The sequence below is a fragment of the Camponotus floridanus genome, unplaced genomic scaffold (genome assembly GCF_003227725.1).
Source record: "Camponotus floridanus strain SB8 unplaced genomic scaffold, Cflo_v7.5 scaffold111, whole genome shotgun sequence".
In the NCBI taxonomy this organism is placed as follows: domain Eukaryota; kingdom Metazoa; phylum Arthropoda; class Insecta; order Hymenoptera; family Formicidae; genus Camponotus; species Camponotus floridanus.
Window position 1 is genome coordinate 159616 of NW_020229228.1, and position 25062 is coordinate 184677.

The 25062-nt window shown below is 29.6% G+C and overlaps 6 protein-coding genes across 10 annotated transcripts in view; 4 read left to right on the plus strand and 2 right to left on the minus strand.

The window, feature by feature from the left end:
- Positions 1 to 3717, minus strand: part of LOC105248626 (protein Gawky) — a 30244-nt gene extending 26527 nt beyond the window's left edge. For all 3 annotated transcript variants that reach the window (XM_011253521.3, XM_011253520.3, XM_025414245.1), the window contains exon 1: positions 3570 to 3717. The gene's annotated coding sequence lies outside the window, so the exon portion shown is untranslated. The remainder of the gene's footprint in view (positions 1 to 3569) is intronic.
- LOC105248625 (stomatin-like protein 2, mitochondrial) lies at positions 2275 to 7871 on the plus strand. Its single transcript, XM_011253514.3, has 8 exons — positions 2275 to 2396; positions 5467 to 5663; positions 5745 to 5858; positions 6255 to 6402; positions 6504 to 6752; positions 6871 to 7026; positions 7212 to 7456; positions 7544 to 7871. The coding sequence occupies exons 2-8, from the start codon at positions 5601 to 5603 to the stop codon at positions 7715 to 7717; spliced, it is 1149 nt and encodes a 382-aa protein (XP_011251816.2). The 5' UTR covers positions 2275 to 2396; positions 5467 to 5600; the 3' UTR covers positions 7718 to 7871.
- A 171-nt stretch (positions 7872 to 8042) lies between these two features.
- Positions 8043 to 9754, minus strand: LOC105248629 (protein KRTCAP2 homolog). 2 transcript variants are annotated; one of them, XM_011253523.3, is made up of 3 exons: positions 9295 to 9754; positions 8413 to 8631; positions 8043 to 8276 (listed from the first exon to the last, which is right to left on the minus strand). In XM_011253523.3, exons 1-3 carry the CDS (start codon positions 9425 to 9427, stop codon positions 8104 to 8106), a joined length of 525 nt encoding a protein of 174 aa, XP_011251825.1. In that variant the 5' UTR covers positions 9428 to 9754; the 3' UTR covers positions 8043 to 8103. The 2 variants fall into 2 exon arrangements, with proteins under 2 accessions (XP_011251825.1, XP_011251826.1); XM_011253524.3 differs by lacking the exon at positions 9295 to 9754 and adding an exon at positions 8825 to 8988.
- On the plus strand, positions 9243 to 15737 carry LOC105248627 (protein argonaute-2-like). Its single transcript, XM_020026687.2, has 15 exons — positions 9243 to 9413; positions 9938 to 10635; positions 10762 to 11133; positions 11319 to 11540; positions 11953 to 12097; positions 12229 to 12554; positions 12635 to 12745; positions 12810 to 13092; positions 13307 to 13498; positions 13570 to 13741; positions 13822 to 13909; positions 13984 to 14147; positions 14576 to 14852; positions 15113 to 15297; positions 15410 to 15737. Exons 1-15 carry the CDS (start codon positions 9401 to 9403, stop codon positions 15492 to 15494), a joined length of 3333 nt encoding a protein of 1110 aa, XP_019882246.1. The 5' UTR covers positions 9243 to 9400; the 3' UTR covers positions 15495 to 15737.
- Positions 15738 to 16431: 694 nt separating this feature from the next.
- Positions 16432 to 18793, plus strand: LOC105248630 (ribonuclease H2 subunit B). Its single transcript, XM_011253525.3, has 5 exons — positions 16432 to 16941; positions 17132 to 17370; positions 17484 to 17769; positions 17996 to 18219; positions 18527 to 18793. Exons 1-5 carry the CDS (start codon positions 16839 to 16841, stop codon positions 18617 to 18619), a joined length of 945 nt encoding a protein of 314 aa, XP_011251827.1. The 5' UTR covers positions 16432 to 16838; the 3' UTR covers positions 18620 to 18793.
- A 1350-nt stretch (positions 18794 to 20143) lies between these two features.
- On the plus strand, positions 20144 to 23907 carry LOC105248631 (regulator of MON1-CCZ1 complex). 2 transcript variants are annotated; one of them, XM_025414483.1, is made up of 12 exons: positions 20144 to 20258; positions 20823 to 21007; positions 21084 to 21389; positions 21467 to 21641; positions 21717 to 21876; positions 21945 to 22050; positions 22132 to 22285; positions 22417 to 22480; positions 22564 to 22783; positions 22865 to 23034; positions 23168 to 23443; positions 23510 to 23771. In XM_025414483.1, the coding sequence occupies exons 2-12, from the start codon at positions 20879 to 20881 to the stop codon at positions 23769 to 23771; spliced, it is 2022 nt and encodes a 673-aa protein (XP_025270268.1). In that variant the 5' UTR covers positions 20144 to 20258; positions 20823 to 20878. The 2 variants fall into 2 exon arrangements, with proteins under 2 accessions (XP_025270268.1, XP_011251829.1); XM_011253527.3 differs by lacking the exon at positions 20144 to 20258 and having other exon boundaries at positions 20879 to 21007; positions 23510 to 23907.
- Positions 23908 to 25062: the final 1155 nt, after the last annotated feature.

Sequence of the window (25062 nt, forward strand, 5' to 3'; positions counted from 1 at the left end):
TTGAGTGAAAGCATCGGGATACCGTAGTTTCTCTGCCCTATTCTTCCTCTTTTAAATCTATTTCTACTAGCACATGTGTGATTATCCACATACATAAATATTAAAAAATTTAATATGATAATTACTTTTATATTTTATAAATACTTCTACTTATTAAAAATTTTATTTATTTAAACGAGATTGAAGAATGAATATTTAAATGAGATGAATTTCTTGAATATAAAAGCGTTGAATTATATAGAAGGATCATCCGATTTATAATAATAACCAAAATTAATAATAATTAAAATAAAATATTATCATTATAAGATATATTTTGATGTATAAATTGAATGTATTTAAAAATTTATTTAACCTAAATATCTTTAACCTAAATAAATATATTGAATTTAAAAATAATAACGTTAAAGAAATTTATTTTAAAATATAGAGAAATTTTTACCTTATGTATGTGTATATCGGTATAAAAAATTTTTTATCAGATTTTTGAAATAAATAAGAATATAGTAAGAAGAAATAAAGCAATTTTCGAGGTATACGTTCTCTAAAATGCAATTCATAAAATAAATTAGTTAATTTATTAAAATAATTAAAAATATTTTAATAAATTTTATAGAATATTTATTTATTTATTTTTGTAGAATAAATACTTTAAGATAATAAAACAATAATATTTTTTTAAAACAAAATCTGCATTTATTAGAATATTATATTATACAACATATACGTCAAATGTTGCTTCATTGGAAAAAAGTAATAAAAAAGAGACTAACATCTGATTGCACGAATGTTATTTTGGCATTAAGCGAGACTTAAATATGTGACTGTCTTTATTTATTTAGAGGGAAAGATAAAGATAGATATGTATTTAAATCTCGCTTAAATTCAAAATAATGTTGGTGCAATCAAGTCTTGGCTTTAACGATTTACAAACCGCGCACACACACATCTTTCACGTTTTTCTATAAACAATTTGAAATATAATTTGTGCATGTCATGAATAACAAGTGTTTCTATATCTGTTCAACTATGGTTTAAAAAGAAAAGATAGAGATAAAAACAAATAAACATAATTTTGTCAAACAAAATTTTCTTGATGACATCATTAACAAAATATTAAAATGAAGATAATTAATATTTTAAGTAAATTAAATGGTAACATTATCAATTTTTCCCCTATACATTTCTATTTTCCCAATCTCAATTTTACGAATTTAATTAAAATCAATCAGAAGAGAATCTACACACACACACACACACACACACACACACACACACACACACACACACACACATCTAAAAAGAATATATACAAAAAAATTTTTATTAAATCTATTAAACTAGTCTATCTCCCTTGAGGTGTTTTAACTTAATATTTTTGTTTAATTTAATATTTAAATACACGGAGAGTATTTTGACGAATGAAAAAATTCTGAAATACTCGTATAGATCATAGAATTATGCGTATCTGTAGCTGCAAACATACATATGTATCCATGTATCTACGTGCACATCGAGATAAATTTAATATTTTTAGAGACATTTATCGCTCGGGCAATCAGCGATTCGCCCTTTACTATAGTACTCGGTCGCGTCACCCAGCCTGCCTCACGTGAACAACCTAACCTTTTCTATTCGTCGCACGAGCCGTACAGAAAGAGAGAGAGAAAGAAAAAGAGAGAGAAAAAGAGAGAGGCGAGAAAGTGGAGAGGCGAGGGGAAAAAAGACCGGATTATATTTTCGCGGCGCTGCTTTTGTCGCGCGTCACCAAGAGGCATTCGTATCGAATATTTTTTTCTTTTTTTTTTTTTTCACGATACTCGACTCGCGCGCCCAAAATTCTCGTCCGAGCTTATCCCGCGAACGTTTCCATCATTCGCGAACGAGAAAAAAATGCTCGCAATTCTCTTTCGGTTAACATCGATTAGCTTTGTCGCGCGCTCCCTAGTCATGCCACGTAGTGCATAAACATATAACTCGCGCACACATACACCCTAGATACCATCTCGCTGGATCCGTTAGGTACTCGAATACTAATGGAATGTATGTGTTAATCGAAAAGAATGGTGAAGAAAAAAGTTCTCGGGAGCGGAAAATCGAAGAACTACCAGCAAATTTAATTTTCGCCGCTGTAAATAAATGGAAGAATGACACTTGACGAAGGCCTGCGACGTTTCTTCATCGTCGCGAATTAATACGCGAGAATCTAAACTCTCTCTCTACTTATCGAATTATATCGATTTCAAGAATCGTAAGATAAAACGAAGAGACTTGAGACAACTGATGCAATTTCGTCAGTTCGAGTTTAGATTTCATCGGGAGAATGACTTTTTATATTCGTCGCTATGTGATAAGAGAAACGGAGCAAATGGCGTAGGATCCATTTTCGCCTACACGTAAGACGAAAAATTTATATTTATCGCTCTCATGCTCGCCGGGTCAAACGTAAACATGGGGTCGCATTTTCCCTCCCTTATTCCGCGCAAATCGAAATACGCGATTGTCTATTGTAAAAGGGACAGAAAAGTAATATCCCTGATAAAGTATACTATCAAAAAATATACGACACGTCACGGATATATATTTTCCATCCATGTATCTCTCGGTGTCTATTATTCTTATTCTCAGCCTCCTCGTCGCTATTAAAAGTTGTTATTTATTCGACGCTACGAGTTAGAGAACGTAAATCTCGAACAACATGGAATGCACCAAGAATGCAAGAGTGCACGCCTCTGGGACTTTCTCCTCGTTTGCGCACCCACAATGACTATACATCTGCAATGGAGAACGCCGTTCGTGTTGGCGCACAAGTGCAGTTTTACCTTGATTTGACAAACGTTAAATATTATTAAAATACTCATTCGTGATATCTACCACTATCTCTTCTCTCTCTCTCTCTCTCTCTCTCTCTCTGTTTCTATCTAATATATACATTTTTACGCGGTTAAAATCTGACAAAAAAACAAGCAAGTTACGCTCGATAATAGTCTTTCCGCGACAACAGGTAGTGCAGATTCTCAAGAGATATCTTTATTATTTATTATATTATTTATCTTTTATTATTTATCTTTTATTCCAATTATTTTCGAAATCGCTCTCCATCTCTCTTTCTTTCTCGTATTAATTAAATCAATTTAAAATGGAGAAATACATATTTTTCAAGCGAACCTGGCATCACCTCTCTGACAGAAATATTATTAATTGAACGTTTTGAGAGGGGAAACCAAGCAGAGATATAAAACCGTTACCGTGCAATATGGTAGGTTGCGCATCGTAACAGGAAATGCGACACGACAAAGCACACCAAGTCGTCTTACATAAGCTCGACTTCCTTTAAGGTCGTACATATCCGTTTCGCGCGACATAACGACTCTGCGATCGACGCTCGATACATATATGTATACATATGTATATATATGTATATACATAATACACACACAACACACACACACACACATACACATACATTTGTTAAACGCCGCGTATATAAACGATCACGACGCGTTCGGTTTTGGATGTGCGCTGGACGGACGACGGATAATTTGACGTAAATATCGGCCTGGACTCACCTGCGAGACGATCCGTTGTCGGCTTTCGTGTTCAACGACGGTCTCACTTTTCCCACGGAAAAATCACACGTTCTTCACACACGCAAGACCACATATCTCGTATAATCACAGCGTTCTTATTGAAAATGCGCCTCGGATTGAAGGACAGAGGCGGCTAAATCAGGCTAAATAGGGCATCCGGTGACAACAGCGGCCGCTTCCCGGATGGCTCCAAAGATGGCGCGCATCGACGTGACAGATGCCTTCAATGTATACACATACACTATATTTAACCACCGTCGACGTACAATATATCGCGCGCCTATATTTGTATGTTCTTTACCTTGCTAACGACACTATCCTTAACGTTGCATAGTCCGAACGACAGTGCAACGTCAATGTGATACTCCAACTCGGCGATTAGCGATAAGATATCGATAAAAAATTCGGTTCCGATACATCGTCGTAACGTATATATTCGGATCGATATAACTCCGCTCCTTTTCCTCCCGGCCAATCAGATCGCTTCTTTGAAAGTAGCTTCTCAGTGACTTTACGAACGCAAAGTTTGAATATGAAAAACCTGGAAAAAAGAAATAGAAACGAGAAAGGAATTATAAATATATAAAAAATATTGTATAATTTATAAGTCATAATTAAATATTACGATTACAATTTTAAATATAAAGATCTTGTTTGTGCTAATTATTTTATAAGAATTACGTATATATATTTATATAATTCCAAACGAAGAGAACCAAATCACGTAATTTCTAAATTTAAAAAAAGTTAGTAGATAAAGATCTATTATACGATGTAAGTTAATATATATTCACTTTAATATATACAAAAATATTGTGATTTATACTTTTTTTACAATATTTTTTACATAATTGATATAATAAAGACAAGCAAAAATGAGTGACGCATGGTTTTAATAGAATGGACAGAAACAAAAAGCGCCAAATTTAACTGTCAAAAATAATTATTATATAATTAATTAATAATTTAAATAATTAATTATTTAATTATTATAACATAAATAATTGATTAAATGAAAAAATATATGAATTTTTAATTAATATTTAAAATTTATTTATAAACATCTTGTTTGGAGATAATTGCAAAACTATTTGATTTGTTTTTAAATATAACATAGATTGTATATATTTTATTATATATATATATATATATATTTAATGAAATCTTTTGTATATGAATACACATTCAATGAACAAACATGTTCGTATACAAAAATAAATTCCGAGGAAATTTTCAAAAAAGTAATACTTCATATAATTTATCAGGTATGTTTATACACAAAATTATTCAAAAATTGCTGTTTCACTAGCATTTTCCTTCTCTCTGTCATTATAGATTATTAAAAAATTTTTTAAAAGTCAATATATCACAATTATTAATTCATTTTCATATATCAAATTCATATATATTCGATACTTTACCAACCTTTTTCCATTAATGGCACGACACAAGCTTTGACACATCAATTTAATTGGCTATCCGATAGAGATTCTCAAAATCTTGATGAAGTAAGCAACAGAAGTTCCCCATTCGATATCTAATCGGTATATCTTAAAAATTTTTATTATTATTTATATTTTTTAATTCATGTATATTTATAATCCTATGTATATTTATGTTTCACATATATTTTACACTTACAAAAATTAAATTGTAGCCCAGTTTGAGTCACGAATGTACGAATATCTAGATGTGATTCGCGATAGTCTCTTGGAAATAACGCGTAGATGAGTTATGTTCCAAAATTTGCCCCTTGGAATCTACTAATGATTAACCAATCAGAACAGAGGAAACAAAAAATTCTTTGTCCTGATTGGTCAATTATATTATTATGGGCATACATATATTTTAGAGTTATTTTTCTCTGTCATGTTAGATTTTCTATGGCGGCCAATGGCAGATTATCTTCCAAAGGCATTGTGCTACATGTTCTTATCATAACCGTCATAACCTATAAATATTCTGATATTTTAAAAATATACAAGACATAGTTTAATATAATTTTAAAAAATGTATAAGCGCGCAGCGACTGGTAGTGCAGTAGTATTGGCAAGAAATCTCGGATTTGTCAAGGTAAAGAGATTTTTTCATAGCTAGTTGTCATAGATGCAAAATTTGAAATTCTCGAAAATTTACAAAAAGTGCATTTTGTAGGACTCAACGTTTGTAAATGTAAGAAATAAAAAGTTTAGTTCGGTGACACAAAATTCCCGATATAAACCATTAACTCCAATAAACACTATCATAATGTTTGTTCCTCAACAACAGGTACGTAATTGTTTAATACAATATGTTTGTATAATTATCACGAATTATTTATATTTGCTTTAATGTAATTTTGAACTATTAGAATTTTTAAAAAATCATTTTTAGCCAAATTTATTTAATTTGTAAATATTTGTAATAAAACTATACGTGAAATTATAACAAATAGTATTTAAAACTAATTTGACTATACTCCAGTTAATTCAGTTGACAAATAATTCATTAAGTAATACTTGTATTTTATTAATATTATTTTATTAGTAATAAAATTATTAATTTGTTATATATGTATATAATAATCTAGATTAAATTGGATATGCCAATTAAATTGATTGTCAATCAAATTAATTAAAGTTTGAGTGAAATAACTTTTAATTGAAAATGGAATATTTTATTTAGGCATGGATTGTAGAAAGAATGGGAAAATTCCATAAAATTTTAGAACCAGGTTTAAATATTTTATTTCCCGTTGTCGATAAAGTTAAATATGTACAAATTTTGAAGGAAATGGCGATAGATGTACCACAACAAAGTGCAGTTACATCAGGTGAGAATATAATTTATCAATTATCAAATATATTGATTCTAAATATGATACTTGTATTAATTGTGTAATGACTTGTAATTTTACTTTTTTTTATTTTTTAGATAATGTGACTCTAAGTATTGATGCTGTATTATACTTAAAAGTAACTGATCCTTATTTAACATCTTATGGTGTTGAAGATGCTGAATTTGCTATAATTCAAGTAGCGCAAACCACCATGAGATCTGAATTAGGAAAAATACCTTTAGATAAAGTATTTAGGGAGAGAGAAGAATTAAATGTTTCTATTGTTGAAAGTATTAACAAGGCCAGTAATGCTTGGGGAATAACATGTTTACGATATGAGATACGTAAGTTAAAAAAATTTATATAATTACATCAAAATAATTTCACTTAATTAGAAAATATTAGAATAAATTTTTAAAATATTTTAAAAATTTTTAATTAACATTTCTAATTATATGTCAGGCGATATAAGATTACCACCACGGGTGCAGGAAGCAATGCAAATGCAAGTAGAAGCCGAACGGAAGAAACGTGCTGCTATATTAGAATCTGAAGGTGTTAGAGATGCTGAAGTAAATGTAGCAGAGGGCAAACGACTTGCACGAATTTTAGCTTCAGGTACTGTATTATTTAAGTTCTCAGTATGATTTTTAATTAATATGAGCGAATCTTATATTGTTTTTTTTGTAATCTATAATCTGAAAAATATATATTTATATTTCTGCACAAATATATATATATATATATATATATATATATATATATATATAATTTTTAAAACAGGGATTTGATTATCATTATAGAAGCAGCAAGGCAAGAACAGATAAATAGAGCTACTGGAGAAGCTGCTGCAGTAGTAGCGGTAGCAGAGGCACGAGCAAAGGGATTACAAGTAGTTGCAAATGCTCTTGGTGCGACGGACGCAAAAAATGCGGCAGCTCTAAGCATAGCAGAACAATATGTCAATGCATTCAACAAATTAGCAAAAGTTAATAACACATTGATATTACCGAGCAACGTAGGAGATGTTTCGACATTTGTAGCACAGGTTTGCCACTTGATAAACCATTATTTTGCCATCACTTATTATAGATTTAATAATAGCATAATTAAAATCTTGTATCATATATTGTAGGCAATGGCAATTTATAAACGAGTAATGCCCGAACATAATACTAACAATGAGCAAATAAAACAAGTAACGGATAACCATAAATCACATGCAGTTCAGATGGAAGATTCAGATGAAACTTTTGAGTATTTCAGTGATAAAGAAGAAGCTGAGAAGCATAGAAAAACAGGAAAATAAAATCTGCAATAAAAATGTATTTTCATTATTTCTGTTTTTCATATTATTTAAGATTCGCCATGTAAATATTATAATATATAATCATACATTATTCCTAACATGAACATTTCATCAATCAATATTTTTTTTTAAGGGCTACAAATTAATAAATTCTTATACGCATAGTTAATAGTGTATTAAAATTTATTTTTAGTAAAAATTGCACAAAAACCACATCATTGTATTATACCTTGACAAATATCAAGTAACTTTTATATATATATATATATATATATATATATATATATATATGTTTGATATTAAATTTATATTATAAATTGGAAGTTTTTATGTGAGATGCATTATATAATATATAAAAAAAAAAGAGTATATATACACAAATATATTCATTTGCGTTTCTTAGAATGTACTACTGGATTTTGTATAGATACACCATATGTTTCTTGAGAAATACGATTCATGTAATAGAGTGCAATCATAGAAAATATTAAACATGTTGTAGTAGATACACGATGAATCAGAGCAGAAGCAATCAGACTTAAAGTCAGTGAGAAAACCACTGCAACAAAATAATGAGTTATTCATATTATACATATAACATCTATATTAAAAAAGAGAAACTTATCTTTATATATACATGTATATTAATATAAATTAATTTTATATTGAAGAAATAATGTTGCTTTCATACATACCTTCTGGAAGTAATTTCTGTTGAAAGGACTTTCCAAATAAAGTGCTTTCAAGATTTCCAACAGCAGTTAATGTACACATGAACAATAATGATCCGACCCATCCTCCTAATACAGTTCCCAACTGTGATGAACCAAGCCAAACTTTGTACATTTGCATTCCAGAAAACAATAGTACTGTCAATATCGAAGATAATACAAATGACACTCCACTGCTAACAGCTGTAACATAATAGTATTAGTATTAATAATAAAATATGGAAAAATTAAGAAAAATTGTTGAATTGTAATATAGTTAAAATGTCCCTTAATAAATAATAATGTTATATTTTTCTCCTGATTTAAAATATGTTTTATCTCTAAATGATTTCATGTGACATTCAAGTAATTTTGCAAATTTAATGCCAGTACGTACCCATATTTGCTAAATAATTAGGAAATAAACACCTTTTTCTTTTCTTTCTACAGCGGAAATTACGCAGATTATATATAACTCCTTATTTAAATTGAAATTAATTATAATTTATGTAAATTTAGTCTAGAAAAAAATGTAAAAAAATAAATCTGGAAGAATTTAAAATTATAGAACACTATAAAAACAACTGATTCTGTGACTGTGATATCTGTGGTTAGTGGTTATGCCACTGACCACTGAATCCAACGGAAACTTCTGAAATGCCCTCTACAGCATTATTGGAAATTGGAATTACACTTCGCGCATGCGAAAATCATTTGAAATTCTATAATAATATCGATGAACAATTTTGAATTTCGTGCTCTCGTATCATGAGTCACGGTGACATTATAACTGTGTAAAGTAAGCATTCGAGGATAAGCTCTTATGTGAAATAGAGGTTGTCAAGGACGATAGAGAAATATACCTACTTACGACTACACAATTACAAAATCGCTGATAAATTAGCGTCACCGGCAATACATTTGAGGCAATTTTCCAGAAATATTGACGAATTAAACTAACAATAAGATTAAAATGCATAGACAAGGTATGTAAAGTCATTATATTATATGCGTTGCAGAGATCAGTTTATTTATAGATCATTCGCTTAAATTGCATCATCCAATATATTTGGTCAGTTTCTGAATAATTCATGTATTATACTATTGTACTCATGTATTATACTATTTGTTAGAATTAAAAAAGAACGTTAGTATATAAATTATGTGAAGTAAATAACGCGAATTTACTTAAAAGTTCCATATTTCAAAGTTACAATGACAATTTTTCAAGGTGATAACAACAAGTTAAAATCAATATAGAAGTTTTGATCTTATTTTTTTAAAGTGTAATGTATTCACGATATCCTTATCCTGTATACATACCTGAAATAAAATTTAAGAGATTCTTATTTGAAAAGAAAAATATATTTAAGCTTTTTGTGATTAATAGTTGAATTAAAGAAATATGTCACTGACATTAGTATAAATTTAAAAACTTGTTTAGTATAGGCTATTCAAGATGTGTACACAAAGAGTATATATAAAGGTGTATACAAATATATATTGCCAGGTTTACCTCTACAAGAGGAACAATCACCAGATTCATCTTTACAAGAGCAACAATTTTCACAACATCAACAAAGAAGATCAGAAAATCTACCTCAGCCATGGCAAGATGAAGCACGAAGTCTACAGGAACAATTTCCACAACAACAACAGACAAGATCACAAAATCAAATATCACAACAGCAAGAACAATTGAGATCTTTTCAACAGCATCAAGGAAAGAAGGATCAACAACAAAGAAGTTGGGATCAATCAGCAAGCAAGTACAAGTACAACCAATGGTCACATGTGAACCGACAACGCCGCCAGAACAAATCACAGCAAAGTGCAACACAGAGTCATCCACAACATCAAATATCACAAAGAAGATCAGAAAATCTACCTCAGCCATGGCAAGATAAAGCACGAAGCCTCAGTCTACATAAACAATCTTCACAACAACAATTGAAATCTTTTCAACAACATCAAGTAAAGAAGGACCAACAACAAAGAAGTTGGAATCAATCAGTACAAGCAAGCAACCAACAGCCATATATGAAACAACAACACCGCCAGGACAAATCACAGCAACAACAATTTAGTTCTTCTCAACCGCAAAGAAGGAAGGACCAACAACAAAGAATATGGAATCAACAACAACAACATATTAGAGACAATAATATGCAACAACAGCAGCAAATAACACCAGATACTTTAGCCGCTGTAAAATAACTAAACATTAATTACTTATATAGTTATAAAAAATATTTATTATAAATGGAGTTTGAAATCTAATACATTATTTCTGTTAATTCATTAAACATTTTGTAAATTATCATTTTTTTTCAGCTATCTCAACTTACATTAAAGGGAACTCGAGAATTAGATATGGCATCTTCCACAATAAAAGACTGTCAAGCTCGTATACCGAAGAGGCAAAAGAAACAATCATCCTCTGAAACAGCCTTTATAACAGTTAACACAAATATGTTTAAAATTATTTTTAAGAATAATTTTCTAAAAAAAGCTATTCATTATGATGTAGATATTACCTTACGAAAGAATGATCAAACAATATTAAACAGGTTTCCTAAAAAATTATGTAGAAACATTTTTGAAAAATGTAGACTTCAACATTTTGAAATGAGATATCCAGCATTTGATGGAAGGAAAAATGCATACAGTGCATATGATCTACCTTTTAAATCCAATCCCAATATTGTAAGTAGTAGGCAATACATGTATATATTTTTTCAATAGTCATGAAATTTATCTATAAAAATTTCTCATTAAAAAAAAATTTCTCATTATTTAATCAATATTTAATTATAGAATAAGTGCAAAGTATGAAACAAATTTTGCATTATTTCTCTTAAGTATAGTATTTTTTTTATTATTTTGCATAGTTTGAAACTATTGTTGAGATTTCGACATGTAATGAACGATGCCCTGCCGAGTGTAATAGACATTTAAGAAAATTTAAAGTTATCTTAAAAAAAGTAGCTGAAATCGATCTTAGTTGGACAAGAAATTTACCATCCAGTCTTGATGAAGTTGATGGATATCAAACTGGTATACAAGTTCTAGATATCATCATGCGTCATAAACCAGAGTCAGAACATATAAATGTAAGCAGTTAATAGTAATTTAATAATTATAAATATAATTCAAATATTAATTTTTATATGAATATAATAAGTAAACTCATGATTCATGACAGATTAATTATACATTTACGTTTTAAGGAATGGTGTAGGTACATATAATATTGAATATACTTTTTCTCATTCAAAAATTTATATTTTATATTGCATTATATATATATATATATATATATATATATATATAATGCAATATAAAATATAAATTTTTGAATGAGAAAAAAGTACATTCAATATTATATATACAATATATATGTATGTGTATGTATGTATATATACGTGTGTGTGTGTGTGTGTGTGTAAAAACACATTAAAAATATATATAATATAAAATACATTATAGTGATAGAATATAAAATGTTATGTATTATTATTATAGGTTGGAAGATCATTTTTCTGGCCAGATAAGCTAGATGATAAGTTATATAATAAGGAGGAGTTTCCTCAAACTGATGGATTAAAGGTGGAGCGCGGCGGATTTTTATCCGTTATACTTGGGCAGCAAATATATTTAAATGTAGACGGTAAAATATCGTTAATTGGCGAACTTAAATAATGTTAAAATTTTACAAGAATTTTAAGCTGCAAATTAGATATATTAAATATCTTTGTCAATTTGTGTTATATGTGTATATTTTTTATATTTCTCTTTTAGTTGTTCATAAAGCATTTATCCTACCTCAAAAAGTTGACACACTATTCTATTCACTACGCTATGATAATTATGCAATTAATAAATTATTGAAGGACTTAAAAGTGACTTATAAAATACCTAGATCTAATAAGGAACTGTCATATCGCTTAGATGGAATAGGTCAAAAACTTAACGAACAAACATTTATATATAAACAGCCAAAGGAACAATATGGAACGAAATTGACAGTAGCTAATTATTTTTTGAAACATTATAAGCACCCTTTAAAAAACCCCAATTGGCCATGTCTAGTTGTGAAAGGACAACAAACTTATTTGCCTCCCGAAGTGCGTAAGCTGCTTTTATATTTACTAGAAATGTAAAACTAATAAAATTAAATATAATATTCGCTCGAATTTTTATACAGTTATGTACTATTGTGAGTGGTCAATCTGTTAAAAAGTTGAACGACGAACAAACTAGTAAAATGATTAAGGAAACTGCACTTGACCGTAAAGAGGAGATAGAAAAGACAGTGGTAAAGATTTCATATTATTATATTAAAAATGTTGTATCATAATTTATTTTATGTATATTTGTAGTTTGACAAACTTGTGAATAATAATAATGAGATTATGGAACATGAATTTCAATTGTCTGTCGAAAAAAAAATGGAAACAGTGAAAGCTAGGATCTTAAACGCTCCAAACATAATATATGCCAATAGAAAAGTAAATGTAAGCAAAGGAACATGGCAAATGCAAGGATTTAAACAACCGATAAATTTAGAAAAAAATCAATGGGCTATTCTCTGTATAAGTGATAAGAATGAGCATAACATATTTAATAAAATGACACAATTTATGGAAAAATTAATATTTCATGGTAAAATACACGAAAATTAATAAAAATTAATACAGTATATGAAAAATCAAGTTAAAATGTCTTAAAGTTTGTATTAATGAAAAAAAACATTAATTCGAAAAAATTGATATTAATTTGTACAACTGTAAATTTAAATATTCGAAAAATCGGTTATATGTATATTACATTATATAAATTATTTTTACATTGTTATATTAAAATCAGATTTTTTTAGCGGAAAATGTTGGTATCCGTGTAGGTAATACTAATACTGATACTGATACTGGAAATACTAATACTAATACTGATATTGGAAAATTCAAATGTTTTGTGAAGAAATCAATAGATATTAAAAAATATTTTCAGGAAAATAAAAAATTTAAACTGATAATAGTAATCATACCAAATTCTCCAGGCACAATATACAGTAAGCATATAGTATTTTTTCTATTGTATTTTAATTTTAAATAAATCAATTTAAAATTATATTTATTTTAGACGAGATAAAACAAATTGCTGAGTTGGAACTAGGTATCTTGACACAGTGTATAAAATTCAGTAATTTCAATAACGTAGTAGTCGCTGGGAAATCCGAAAGATCAATAATAAGAAACATTCTTCTAAAAATAAATACAAAACTAAATGGCATTAATCATACACTAGATCCAAGGTAAGTAATATTGGTATTTTACTATTTTACAGGGATAATACTTTTTATAATAATCTCGAAAAATATATTTTTTCTTTCAGACCAAAATGTTTTGAAAAAATTTGCATGTTTGTTGGTGCTGATGTAACTCATCCATCTTATGATGAGGATAAACCCTCTATAGCTGCAGTAAGCATAATTATAACAGCATAATTTAAACAGCACTTCATATGAATATATCAATGAAAATATTATTAATTTAGGTTACTGCAAGTAATGATATTGATGGCCTCCAATATAATGTTATACATAAAGTTCTACCATCCAAACAAGAAATAATCATGGATCTTAAAAATATAATAGATGTTCAACTGTCAATTTATAAAGATAAAACATCGCGTTTACCAGAGAGAATCATTTATTATCGGTGTGTAATTTGGTTCAATCTTGTATGTAATATTTGTGTCAAGATTCAAAATATCTTATACCATAATATTATATTTATATCTAAACCGCTAATATCAAAGGACAACCGTTTACAATTTAACATAATATAAATTGGATTAATGTACACTTTATCTCACATTTCAATTTACGGGAATTATTAAGATATAAAATATATTTTTCACGTATAGACAAATTAATTAATCATCATAGATAAGTATTAAGTGATATTTTGGATTTATTCTACTCATTAATGTAGTAATTATATTTTATTTGTAAATATTTACCCTAGTTTTGTCTTTAGCAAGATCACTGTTTGCAGTCTAATATAATATATAAAAGTCTATTAGAATTAAAATATCGCGTTTTTTATCATACATTTATAATGCTTATTTATATTTTAATATATAGAGATGGAGTTAGCGAAGGACAATTGCCACAAGTTATGCATTACGAAATAGAAGCTATTAGAGATGCATATAAAAACAAATGTAAATGTGATATTGAAATTACCTGTTTAATTGTTCAAAAAAGACATCATGTGCGTCTTTTCCCAACTTGTGACAGTCGAGGTCAGATAATTTCGGATGACAAAAACATGAATGTGAAAGCAGGCACGATTGTTGATAGTGAAATTACTCATCCAAGTCATTTCGATTTTTATCTCGTCTCACATGCGAGTATTCAGGTAAAGTTATTGGTCACAAAGATTTGTTTATATAACTATAAATATAAATTTCAATATTAGAAAGATATTAAATATACTGATAGAGGAAATAATAATAATTAATAATTAGTTCTTAATGTGAATAGAGTTGTAATCTACTTTAATTATAGTAATCTTCTTTAAGAAATATGTCTTGAGTAATTAATTTTATGCAGTAAAGATATTTATTTATTCATTAAATAAAGTTTTATAATATTATCAATACTGTATCATAAATACAGGGTACTGCTAGGCCTACCAAATACAAGTGCATATGTAACGATTCTAATTTTACCGAAAATGAGATAGAAGAATTGACATATTATCTTTGCCACATGTATGCACGCTGTACGAGAACGGTAAGCTATCCAGTGCCAACTTATTACGCTCATTTGGCAGCATATCGTGGAAAAGTTTTATTACATGGGTAAGCAATTGATCACAATAATATAAATTGATTACTATTCAGTAATTATATTATATCAGTAATTTTTGGCAACATTTTTAGTTAGGTTACAGTAATAATTTACTTTTTTTAGTTACAGTGATAATGACGATAGATTAAGGGAGATACAGGAAAGATTTAATACAAAAATGGCAAATTTACCAATGTATTTTGTGTAACAGTTAATTGATTTTACAAAGGATTATTTTATATTCAAAACTCTTTCTCTTGATATATCTACTGTAATCAGTCTTCCCTTCAACAATATCTGTATTTTTATCTATATATTTTCAACTGTTTTACTTAAGAATCTGATGTAACAAAAGGAAAAAGAGAAGATTAACATGTAACATTGTGTATATGTAATTTTGTTTGTTATACTAAAAGATACGGTAAAAAAACCATATATATTATAATATTTTTTAAATTCTTTTTGGGCATGTGATTTTATATTTCTAAGATAACAATATGCAGTATTTTACATATACTTGCAATATTTTTATATATACTTTAAATACTACATGACAAAATTATATATATTATATAATGTATATTTGTCTATTATAAATTTGTAACAAAATATAAAAAAATAATTTTAATACATGCAATTGCATTTGTCAATAAATAAATTAGATAATAACATTTATATTGTTTGCATCATATTTATATGTCAAATGAAATGTGAATTTTCACAAGTAAAGTCTAGATTTTCTAAATTTAATTCTAAAATTCTTAATCACAGTTTAAAAATTTTTCTAAAAATTGTAATTACTTAGTTTTGTATGCAGTAATAGCAAAATCATTCTTGAGAATCCATGTGTAGTGTTACATACGTTTTATATAGGATCATGCAATTAAAAAGAAATTATTCTTAAAATGTGTTTAAAAAAAGTAAATTAAAAAGAAATATGAAAAAGATTTTATATATGTGTGTATATATATATATATGTATGTATGTATACGTGTATTTATGGGATATGTTTGTGATATAGTGTGCGTGTATGTATGTATGTGTGTGTGTGTCAATGAGTCTGTTCTTTTTAACTGCACTACTACACTAGTGCAATAAAGTTAGAAAGAGACAAACATACTTTCTTTCACTCTACTAATTGCACTAGTGCAGCTAAAAATGAACAGGCCCGATGTCAACCGATATAATTAGGGTTAGGTTAGGATTAGGGACTCTGGCATTTCGACTCACCGGTTAATCTAGGCAGCTAGTAAATTGATAGTCCCATTTTATGTTATCACAGTGCCAATAATTCTTCAAAATTCTTACGAATGAAGAATGCCATGATTTGTATAAATGATGGAATAGACAATAAACTCTAGGAATAGAAACATTTCTCAGCTTGGAATTTGTAATCGTCTAACCTATAACGACGATTTTATTTGCTCGATACACGTAATCGGATTCCGTCTTCAAGAATGTTCCTGATTTAATACGCATAAATTCTGTGATTTATACTCTTGACTCTTGTCACAAGCTCTGTTTTCTATGAGGACGTAAATCATAGAAAACAATGCAACGTACGCGCGGGAAAACTTCGCGTGCCAAAGGATCGCCGCAAAAGTGCCCCAAGATAAGTTGCTCGTCGACAAACACATGGGTGTTTCTTATGAAAGGTAAATCACAAAATTATGAATGCTTTATTTTCGGCTATTAATATTTATTATTCTTCATTAGAAACCAGCAGTTTTTATGCAATTAATTAATACTCTGTTTGACAAGTCATATTTGTCAATTAGTTTCTAATATATTTATTAAAATATGCTTATTATATATATTTGTTGAAATATGCTTATATTTTTTTAGGGGATAGCCTAGACAGTTCAAATGTAGCTCAATCAGAAGCAGTAAAACTTAGACATCCCGCTTCTAATAAACCAACCGTATTTGTATTCAGTCCTGGCAATACCACAGTGCAGGAAGTTTTAATCTTTGACGAAAATAAAAGATCTTGGTTTATTGATGATAATGTCAAATCTGATGGCAAATTGCATTTGTCAACACCAATCGATCCAATCTTTTTAGTTTTACCGTATCTAAGGAAGGTAATTATTAGGATTATTAGGATTTTAATTATTAAAATTATTTAAAATTAATATCTTTATGTAGACATTGTTAAAATCTAACAATTAAGTGTTAAATAATGGATATTTTATAGTCACAATTAGCGCAACCTTTAGAGCAATGTCTCTGGGATGAAGATTTTCCAGAAACATCTCGCCTTGCACAATGTGAAAATTTGAAACTGCTGTTAGTTGCTGATTGTAAAGGAGATCAATCATTACAAGCTTACAAGTATAATGAAGAAAAATCATTAAAGTGGCTGCAGAAAAAGGTAGAAAAAGTGGCAGATTTATTAAGACACAAAGGAGTTCATGTGTCCCAAGGTGCTATGAGTGCTACTTATGTCAAGAGTACTAAATATGAAATTGGTACAGAGACAGGTAAAAAAGGAAAAAAATTATAAATTATGATTACTATATTTATGTAATTATAATAAAAAATAGAATAAACTGAATAATATTAAATATTTGAGTATGTTTTAATATTTGCTTTTATTATAATTAAAATAACTAGATCTTTTTAAATCTCAATTTTTGCAATTATTTTCTTAACATTATTTATAAGTATAATTAAGTTAATTTATTGATAACATATGTTTTTTTATAGAATATCTGAAATATGCACATGGAATTATATCCGAATATCTTGCTGAAGATCTTTCACAAAAATTAGCACAACATTTGAATATATCTGATGAAATGGAAAGTAAAAAACGCAAACTAGATAGTCCTAAAAATATAACTAATGAAAAAAAACTTAAAAGAGATTCCTTTGAAGAAAGCCCAATACCAAAAGCAAAGACGAAGAACTTATTAATTAAACCTGATAAGGTCAGTTATTTTATAATTATAATAATTTTAATAAAATATTAAATTTTATTAAAATATTAAATAAAATAATAAAATATTAAATATCAATTTGTAAGTAAAAAATTTATCAATAATTTTTCTTTACTTTAAGATTATTTATATAAGCACATGTTATTAGCACATATTATTATATATAAGCACATATTATAAGCACATATTATTTATATAAGCACATTTGTTTTTATTAACATTTGTATAACATTGCAAAGTTTAGAGGCGATTTTTTATCTGTATATGTATTTAAGTACCTGCACATTTTCTCTTATAGATACAGAAAAACATCCTTGGTAAAAAGGAATTAGCCAAACAGAGAGCAGCTGCAGGATCTAAAAGCATTTCTAGCTTTTTTCAGAAAAAATAAATCTCACAATATAAGATATATAAATTGCAACAATTTGAAAATTATAATGCATTTTTGTCGGTATATTGATAAATTTTATTGTTTTGTATAAAAATGTGTTTAACATAACATCCAAATTGAAAATTGCATTATTATTTCATTGACTGAATTATATATAGAAGAGAATAGTTTTTTCCCACAGTTTGAACAAATTTTTAAATATTAAAATTTAAATGCAATTTAAGTAAACGTTTATTTATTAACGTTTACTTAAATTGCATTTAAATTTACGTAACGTAATTTTTAATTGTGTAAAATATATGAAATATTCTGTATATAAAACTCAATAAAGAATTCTTTATTTTCTCTCTTTTTCCTACTATCTCTACGTCTATTTCATTTTTTGCGGCTTTGTGTAGATATAGGAATGTAGAAAATCGGAGAGAAATAGAAAACGAAGAATTTGAGTGTAAAGCGGCCTTTTCATTGACGCTACTTTTTAGCGTCAATGAAATTGCACCTTAACAGTTGGCAGCCCTACGAGATAGGCTGTGCAGCACTGCGCGTATATAAAATAAATTTGAAATCGCTTCTAGCCTAACCATCTTCACGCGATCGACTTTATTTGAACTGCACGACATCGCATCGAATTATGATGCGGCGCCGATTTGTTCGAACGTAATTCGGGACATCGCGATGCTGTATAAGCGTCGAATGAGCACGAATTGTCACGCAAATATGATAAATCACATCTACTCACCGTTCACCGGCTGTTCCACAGGCCGCTCCACTCGCTCACCTCGGGACGTCCCATTCCGATCTTGATGCACACGATATCATCAACGCGAACGCGCGACACTTTATTCGGCACTCCCGATATTCGCTCGCATCCGATAATCATCATCAAGGGCGCAAATAACGCGACGCGACTTCGCTCCATCTTCGCGATCGCGCTATCACTGAACTGTGAAAAATAGCTGTCGCGCACTTTCACCGACATATTATGAAAGTCGCGCGATCATCCTTGGACACTTTCGACGCTCTTTCACTCGCGATATTCGTTTAAAAACGGTTAAAAGACGCGAAAAATGCGGACGTACGACGATCCGTGTAACTGCGTATGACTCCGATTCACGTATGACGCGTATGACGTAGCAGTGACGCGTATGACGTAGCGATCACGCGCCAACATGGCGGCCGAACCAGTGCGCACTGGTTCGGCCGCCATGTTGGCGCGTGACTGCTACGTCACTGCTACGTCATACGCGTCATACGTGACTCGGAGTCATACGCAGTTACACGGATCGTCGTACGTCCGCATTTTTCGTGTCTTTTAACGTTTTTAAACGAATATCGCGAGTGAACGAGCGTCGAAAGTGTCGAAGGATGATCGCGCGACTTTTATAGTGTGTCGATGGAAAGGCGCGACAGCGATTTTTGACGATATTCAGTGATGGCGTCATCGCGAAGATGGAGCGAAGTCGCGTCGCGTTATTTGCGCCCTTGATGATGATTATCGGATGCGAGTGAATATCGAGAGTGCCGAATAAAGTGTCGCGCGTTCGCGTTGATGATATCGTGTGAGTTTGTGCGCATAAAGATCGGAATTGGACGTCCCGAGGCGAGCGAGTGGAGCGGCCTGTGGAACAGCCGGTGAACGGTGAGTAGATGTGATTTATCATATTTGCGTGACAATTCGTGCTCATTCGATGCTTATACAGCATCGTGATGTCCCGAATTACGTTCGAACAAATCGGCGCCGCATCATAATTCGATGCAATGCCGTGTAATTCAAATAAAGTCGATCGCGTGAAGATGGTTAGGCTAGAAGCGATTTCAAATTTATTTTATATACGCGCAGTGCTGCACAGCCTATCTCATCGTAGGGCTGCCAACTGTTAAGGTGCAATTTGATTGACGCTAAAAAGTAGCGTCAATGAAAAGGCCGCTTTAAGGTGGAATTTCATTGACGCTAAAAAGTAGCGTCAATGAAATTGCACCTTTACACACTGAAAAAGTTGAAACTGTTTGAACTTTATTTTATTGACGCCATATCTAGAGAAAGTCTAGTGATTTTAATTTGCCGCTGGTTTCTAGCGTCTAGCGTCAATGAAATTGCACCTTAAAAAGTGCAAGCAATAAGAACAGATCTGAATTGAAGCGATTTTATAATTCTTATATTGGTAGAATTGTTAGAATTTTATTTCTATCCCTAAATCCCTAGTGTATCGCAGTTCACAGTCTCGAGAACTGTCAAGCGTTTGAATCAGATGATCAGACATGCCAGACATGGAAGCTGACGATCGGGGGCAGAACGACGATTATTATCTGGAGCTGTCTGCTGATCCTATCAGGTTCGAATCAGTCAGCTGCCTCACGAATGTGTTTTTCGATGATTCGAAACAACAAGTTAGTTGTTTTCAGTTGATCAAAAATTTTTTTATCATTATTTCTGATAAAATGATAAAAATTTATTTGTATACAGGTATTTGCTGTTCGCTCAGGCGGTGTTACAGGAGTGCTCGTTAAGGGCCCGGACCAGAACTTAAATTTTCGAATGGAGGACAGAGGCCCGGTAATATCTATCAAGTTCTCTCCTGATATGAATGTACTCGCGATCCAACGCACTAATTCATCAGTAGAATTTGTTAATTATTCCCCTGCATCCGGCTTGGATCATGTCGAATACTCTCAACCATGCAAAGGAAAAAATGCCACAATATTGGGTTTTGTTTGGACTCATGGCACTGAGATACTTGTAGTCACAGATCATGGTGTAGAATTGTTTCATGTAAGAAATTTTTGTATTTTTTTTTTTTTATTAATTAGAGAATTATATTAGTCAAAAGATAAATGCTGCTGTTTCAGGTTAATCCAGAGAAACGGACTATTAGAGCACTAAAGTGCTTAAGTTTAGGGGTAAATTGGTTTGTATTCTGTCCCAAGAGTTATCTGGTATTATTATCATCTGGCACAGTTGGTAATCAAATACAAGCATTGCACATTACTCCTGGGAATCTTCATAAATTAACTAAGTTTGAAAGTAAGTAAGAAGCAACAAATATGTTTAAGTATCAAGCTAGACAAATATTATTTTTGTATGTGTAATGTATTTCAGTTGAACATAGTATAACAAAACCAGGAAAATTAGCTGTTTCTGAAAGAGATGTAGCATTGGCTGTATTATATGGAACACCTTGTATAATTTTGTTAAGACATCAACCAGGAGCCAACCGCTCAATGGGAACAGCATTTGTATATATTTATACTGTACATAAGTAAGACTTTCTATTATACATTGAATGTAATTATATATTTAAACATTATAATTGGTCTTCTTGTACAGGATGATGACCATTAAAAAGAGTCATATGTTAAAACTAGATGTTAGTGGCAGATTTGCTATAAATGTTGTTGATAATCTTATCATTGTTCATCATCAAGCATCAAAGGTATTATTATTATTATATTATATTACCATTAAATATAAACAAGTTTAGAATAGTAGCATTTAACTGTGTATTTTTACGTAGACATCAATGATATTTGATATTATGTTATCCGGAGTGAGTGATGGGACAGTAATGCATCATACCAGCATAGCTATGGCAAAACCAATTAAACCATTTAATCTTAAAGTACCAGGTACAACCTTATCCGATCAGATGTATCAACCATGTCAGTTATGTATCCTTTTATTTAAAAATTAATCTTATATGTAAATATAAATCTTATGAATTTAAATATAATATTTAAAATATATAGAAAATTATTATAATTTTATTGATCTAAATGTATTGAGTCTTAACACTACATAGATTCCCCTAATTGGGTTGTTTTCCAACCAAATATAATAATTGATGTAAAGCTGGGTTGTTTATGGTATGTTTGTATTTAATTACAATGCTTTTTATTTTGAATCATTTATACATATTTGATCTACTTTTTTATTAATATCAATATAGGTACATTGAACTAAGATTGGAAGCTTTGGTGAAATTAATTACAGATAAAGTACTCCTTGTAGAATTTTTAATGCAGCGGTCAAATGCTAAGCAAATATTAATACAAGTCTTGCAGGACTTTATGACACAATTACCTGTAAGCTTAATGGAAATGCCAATCATATTTGATAAACTTAATTTTGTATACAGAAATTATTTAGAAAGCGAAATACAAAATCAGGTAATGTTATGTTGAATTCTTTTTGCATATGATATGCGATTAGAACACAATATACCATCTATATTATTTTATCAATTGCAGATGGGAACACCCTTACAAAATAATGTAAAAAATACAACAGCAGTGGCTGAAAATTTTAAACATAAATTATTACTTGATCAAAGTGATATGTACAGTCACATATTATCTAAATTTTCTGAAAACACAATAGAGCCAAAGATGATAATATGGGTTTTACTTGAATATATCAGGTATGTCAGGTTTATAAAAATTATATAATACCTGATATCATAACATAAAATAAATTCAATTTATTTATTAGAATAATATATAACTTACAATTAGAATAATTTCAGTTTAATTTTTTATAATTGTATCACATAGATCATTAGCTGAACATGGAATACCGGTGCAACATTACTTGCATGAATTGATCATCACAACGCTGGTGCATCGAAAGGCTTATTATCAGCTCCATCAGTTGTTACAATACCACGTCGTCGCTGATTCAAAGCCTTTAGCTTGCTTATTACTTTCTCTGGAAAACTTATATCCGGCAGCGCATCAGTTGGCATTGGATATGTTGAAGCGATTGGGTAACGCGCATGAAGAGATAATTGAAGTGCTCTTATCTAAAGGACATATTTTGGCTGCTTTGCGGTAATTTGGAAGGCTATATTTTGAATGTGCAATGACGTTTGGACATTATTTACATGTTTCTTTCAGATATGTTCGGTCAGTTGGGATGGTGGATCAGGTATCTGCGAGAAAATTCTTAGAGGCGGCGAAAGCTACTGATGACGCAACACTTTTTCATTCAGTCTTCAAGTTTTTTGAACAACGCAATTTGAGGCTACATAATACTACGGCTTTCACAAGGGGAGAGCATTGTCAGCCATATGTTCAATATTTCAAATACTTATTCCAAGGAACGGACAATGAATGCAATTCGGACACGAATTCGAATGTTACCACTATTTCTTCATAGGATTGCAATATTAGTATTTGTATAACACACAAAAGTGATAGATAGAAATTTATCTCTTTATTTTTATCTAACGAAGTTAATGAAGTAGCTGCTTCATTATTTGTAAATTCCTATGATATTATATAATTATATATATACATATATACATATATATATATATATATATATATATACATATATATATATATATATATATATATATATATACATACACACACACATAGACACACATGGATTATTTATTGAAGAGAAAAGAATGAAAGAGAAAGAAAGATAAAATCAAGGTTTGTGAGCGACATGTGTAGTATTTATCTGTCGAAGTATTGTTTCATTTTCTTTTTTTATCCTTATAAAATCTATGTTGTAAAGTTCTTTTTATTGTAAGAATTTTACATTTCAAGATTTACAAAGCATATAAAATTTCTTTCATAATCTTTAATAAACAAAATTTTTTTAATGTAACTTAAATACATTAAATATACTTAAATACATAAATACATAAAAAAATTAATTTATTTTTTATAAAGTAATTAACTTCGTAATAAAATTCGCTTTTTTTTTTTTTTTTTTTGATATTTTGGGACAATATTATACACACACACACACAGGGGTTTCTTTAATTAATAAAAAATCATAATCATATTTTTGCGACATTAAAATGTAAACGAATTGATCGCCAATCAATGTTAAAGTACAATATTCAGTAGAATTGTGACAACAGAAGAATATGTTAATTTGTGTATATATCAAATAAGAAATACAATAAAATTTGTGTATGCTAAATATGATTTATTATGATAAGTCAAAGATTATACGGTAACAGGCGCTGGCATTTTTAATTTTAATTAAATCTAGAGAGCGATAACAGAGTAGATAAGTGAAAGTAGAAGATAGTTATTTCAATTAAGTCATAAATGCAAGTGCTTTTTATTATGATGATTAAGCCACAACTGCAATAATATTAAATAATATGAAAACGCACAGCTCTATTAAATAATTAGATTTGCGCGATTACAAAAATGTTCAAGTTGTCAAAGTAACGCGAAAGAATTGCAAATGTAGTATTTTCACATGAAAAATACTACGATATATTTGGAGATTAGTCACAGAGAATTACTTTGTTTCATCTACAATATATCTATTAATTATTTCATCTATATATCTATTAATTACGATAAGTTAAATGATTTCGAAATTATTTGTAATTATTTGATTCAGAAAATAAATAGGAATCCAATAGAACCGTTTGCGATTTTCTTTAGATCAAATAGTTTTGAAACATTAAATTTGT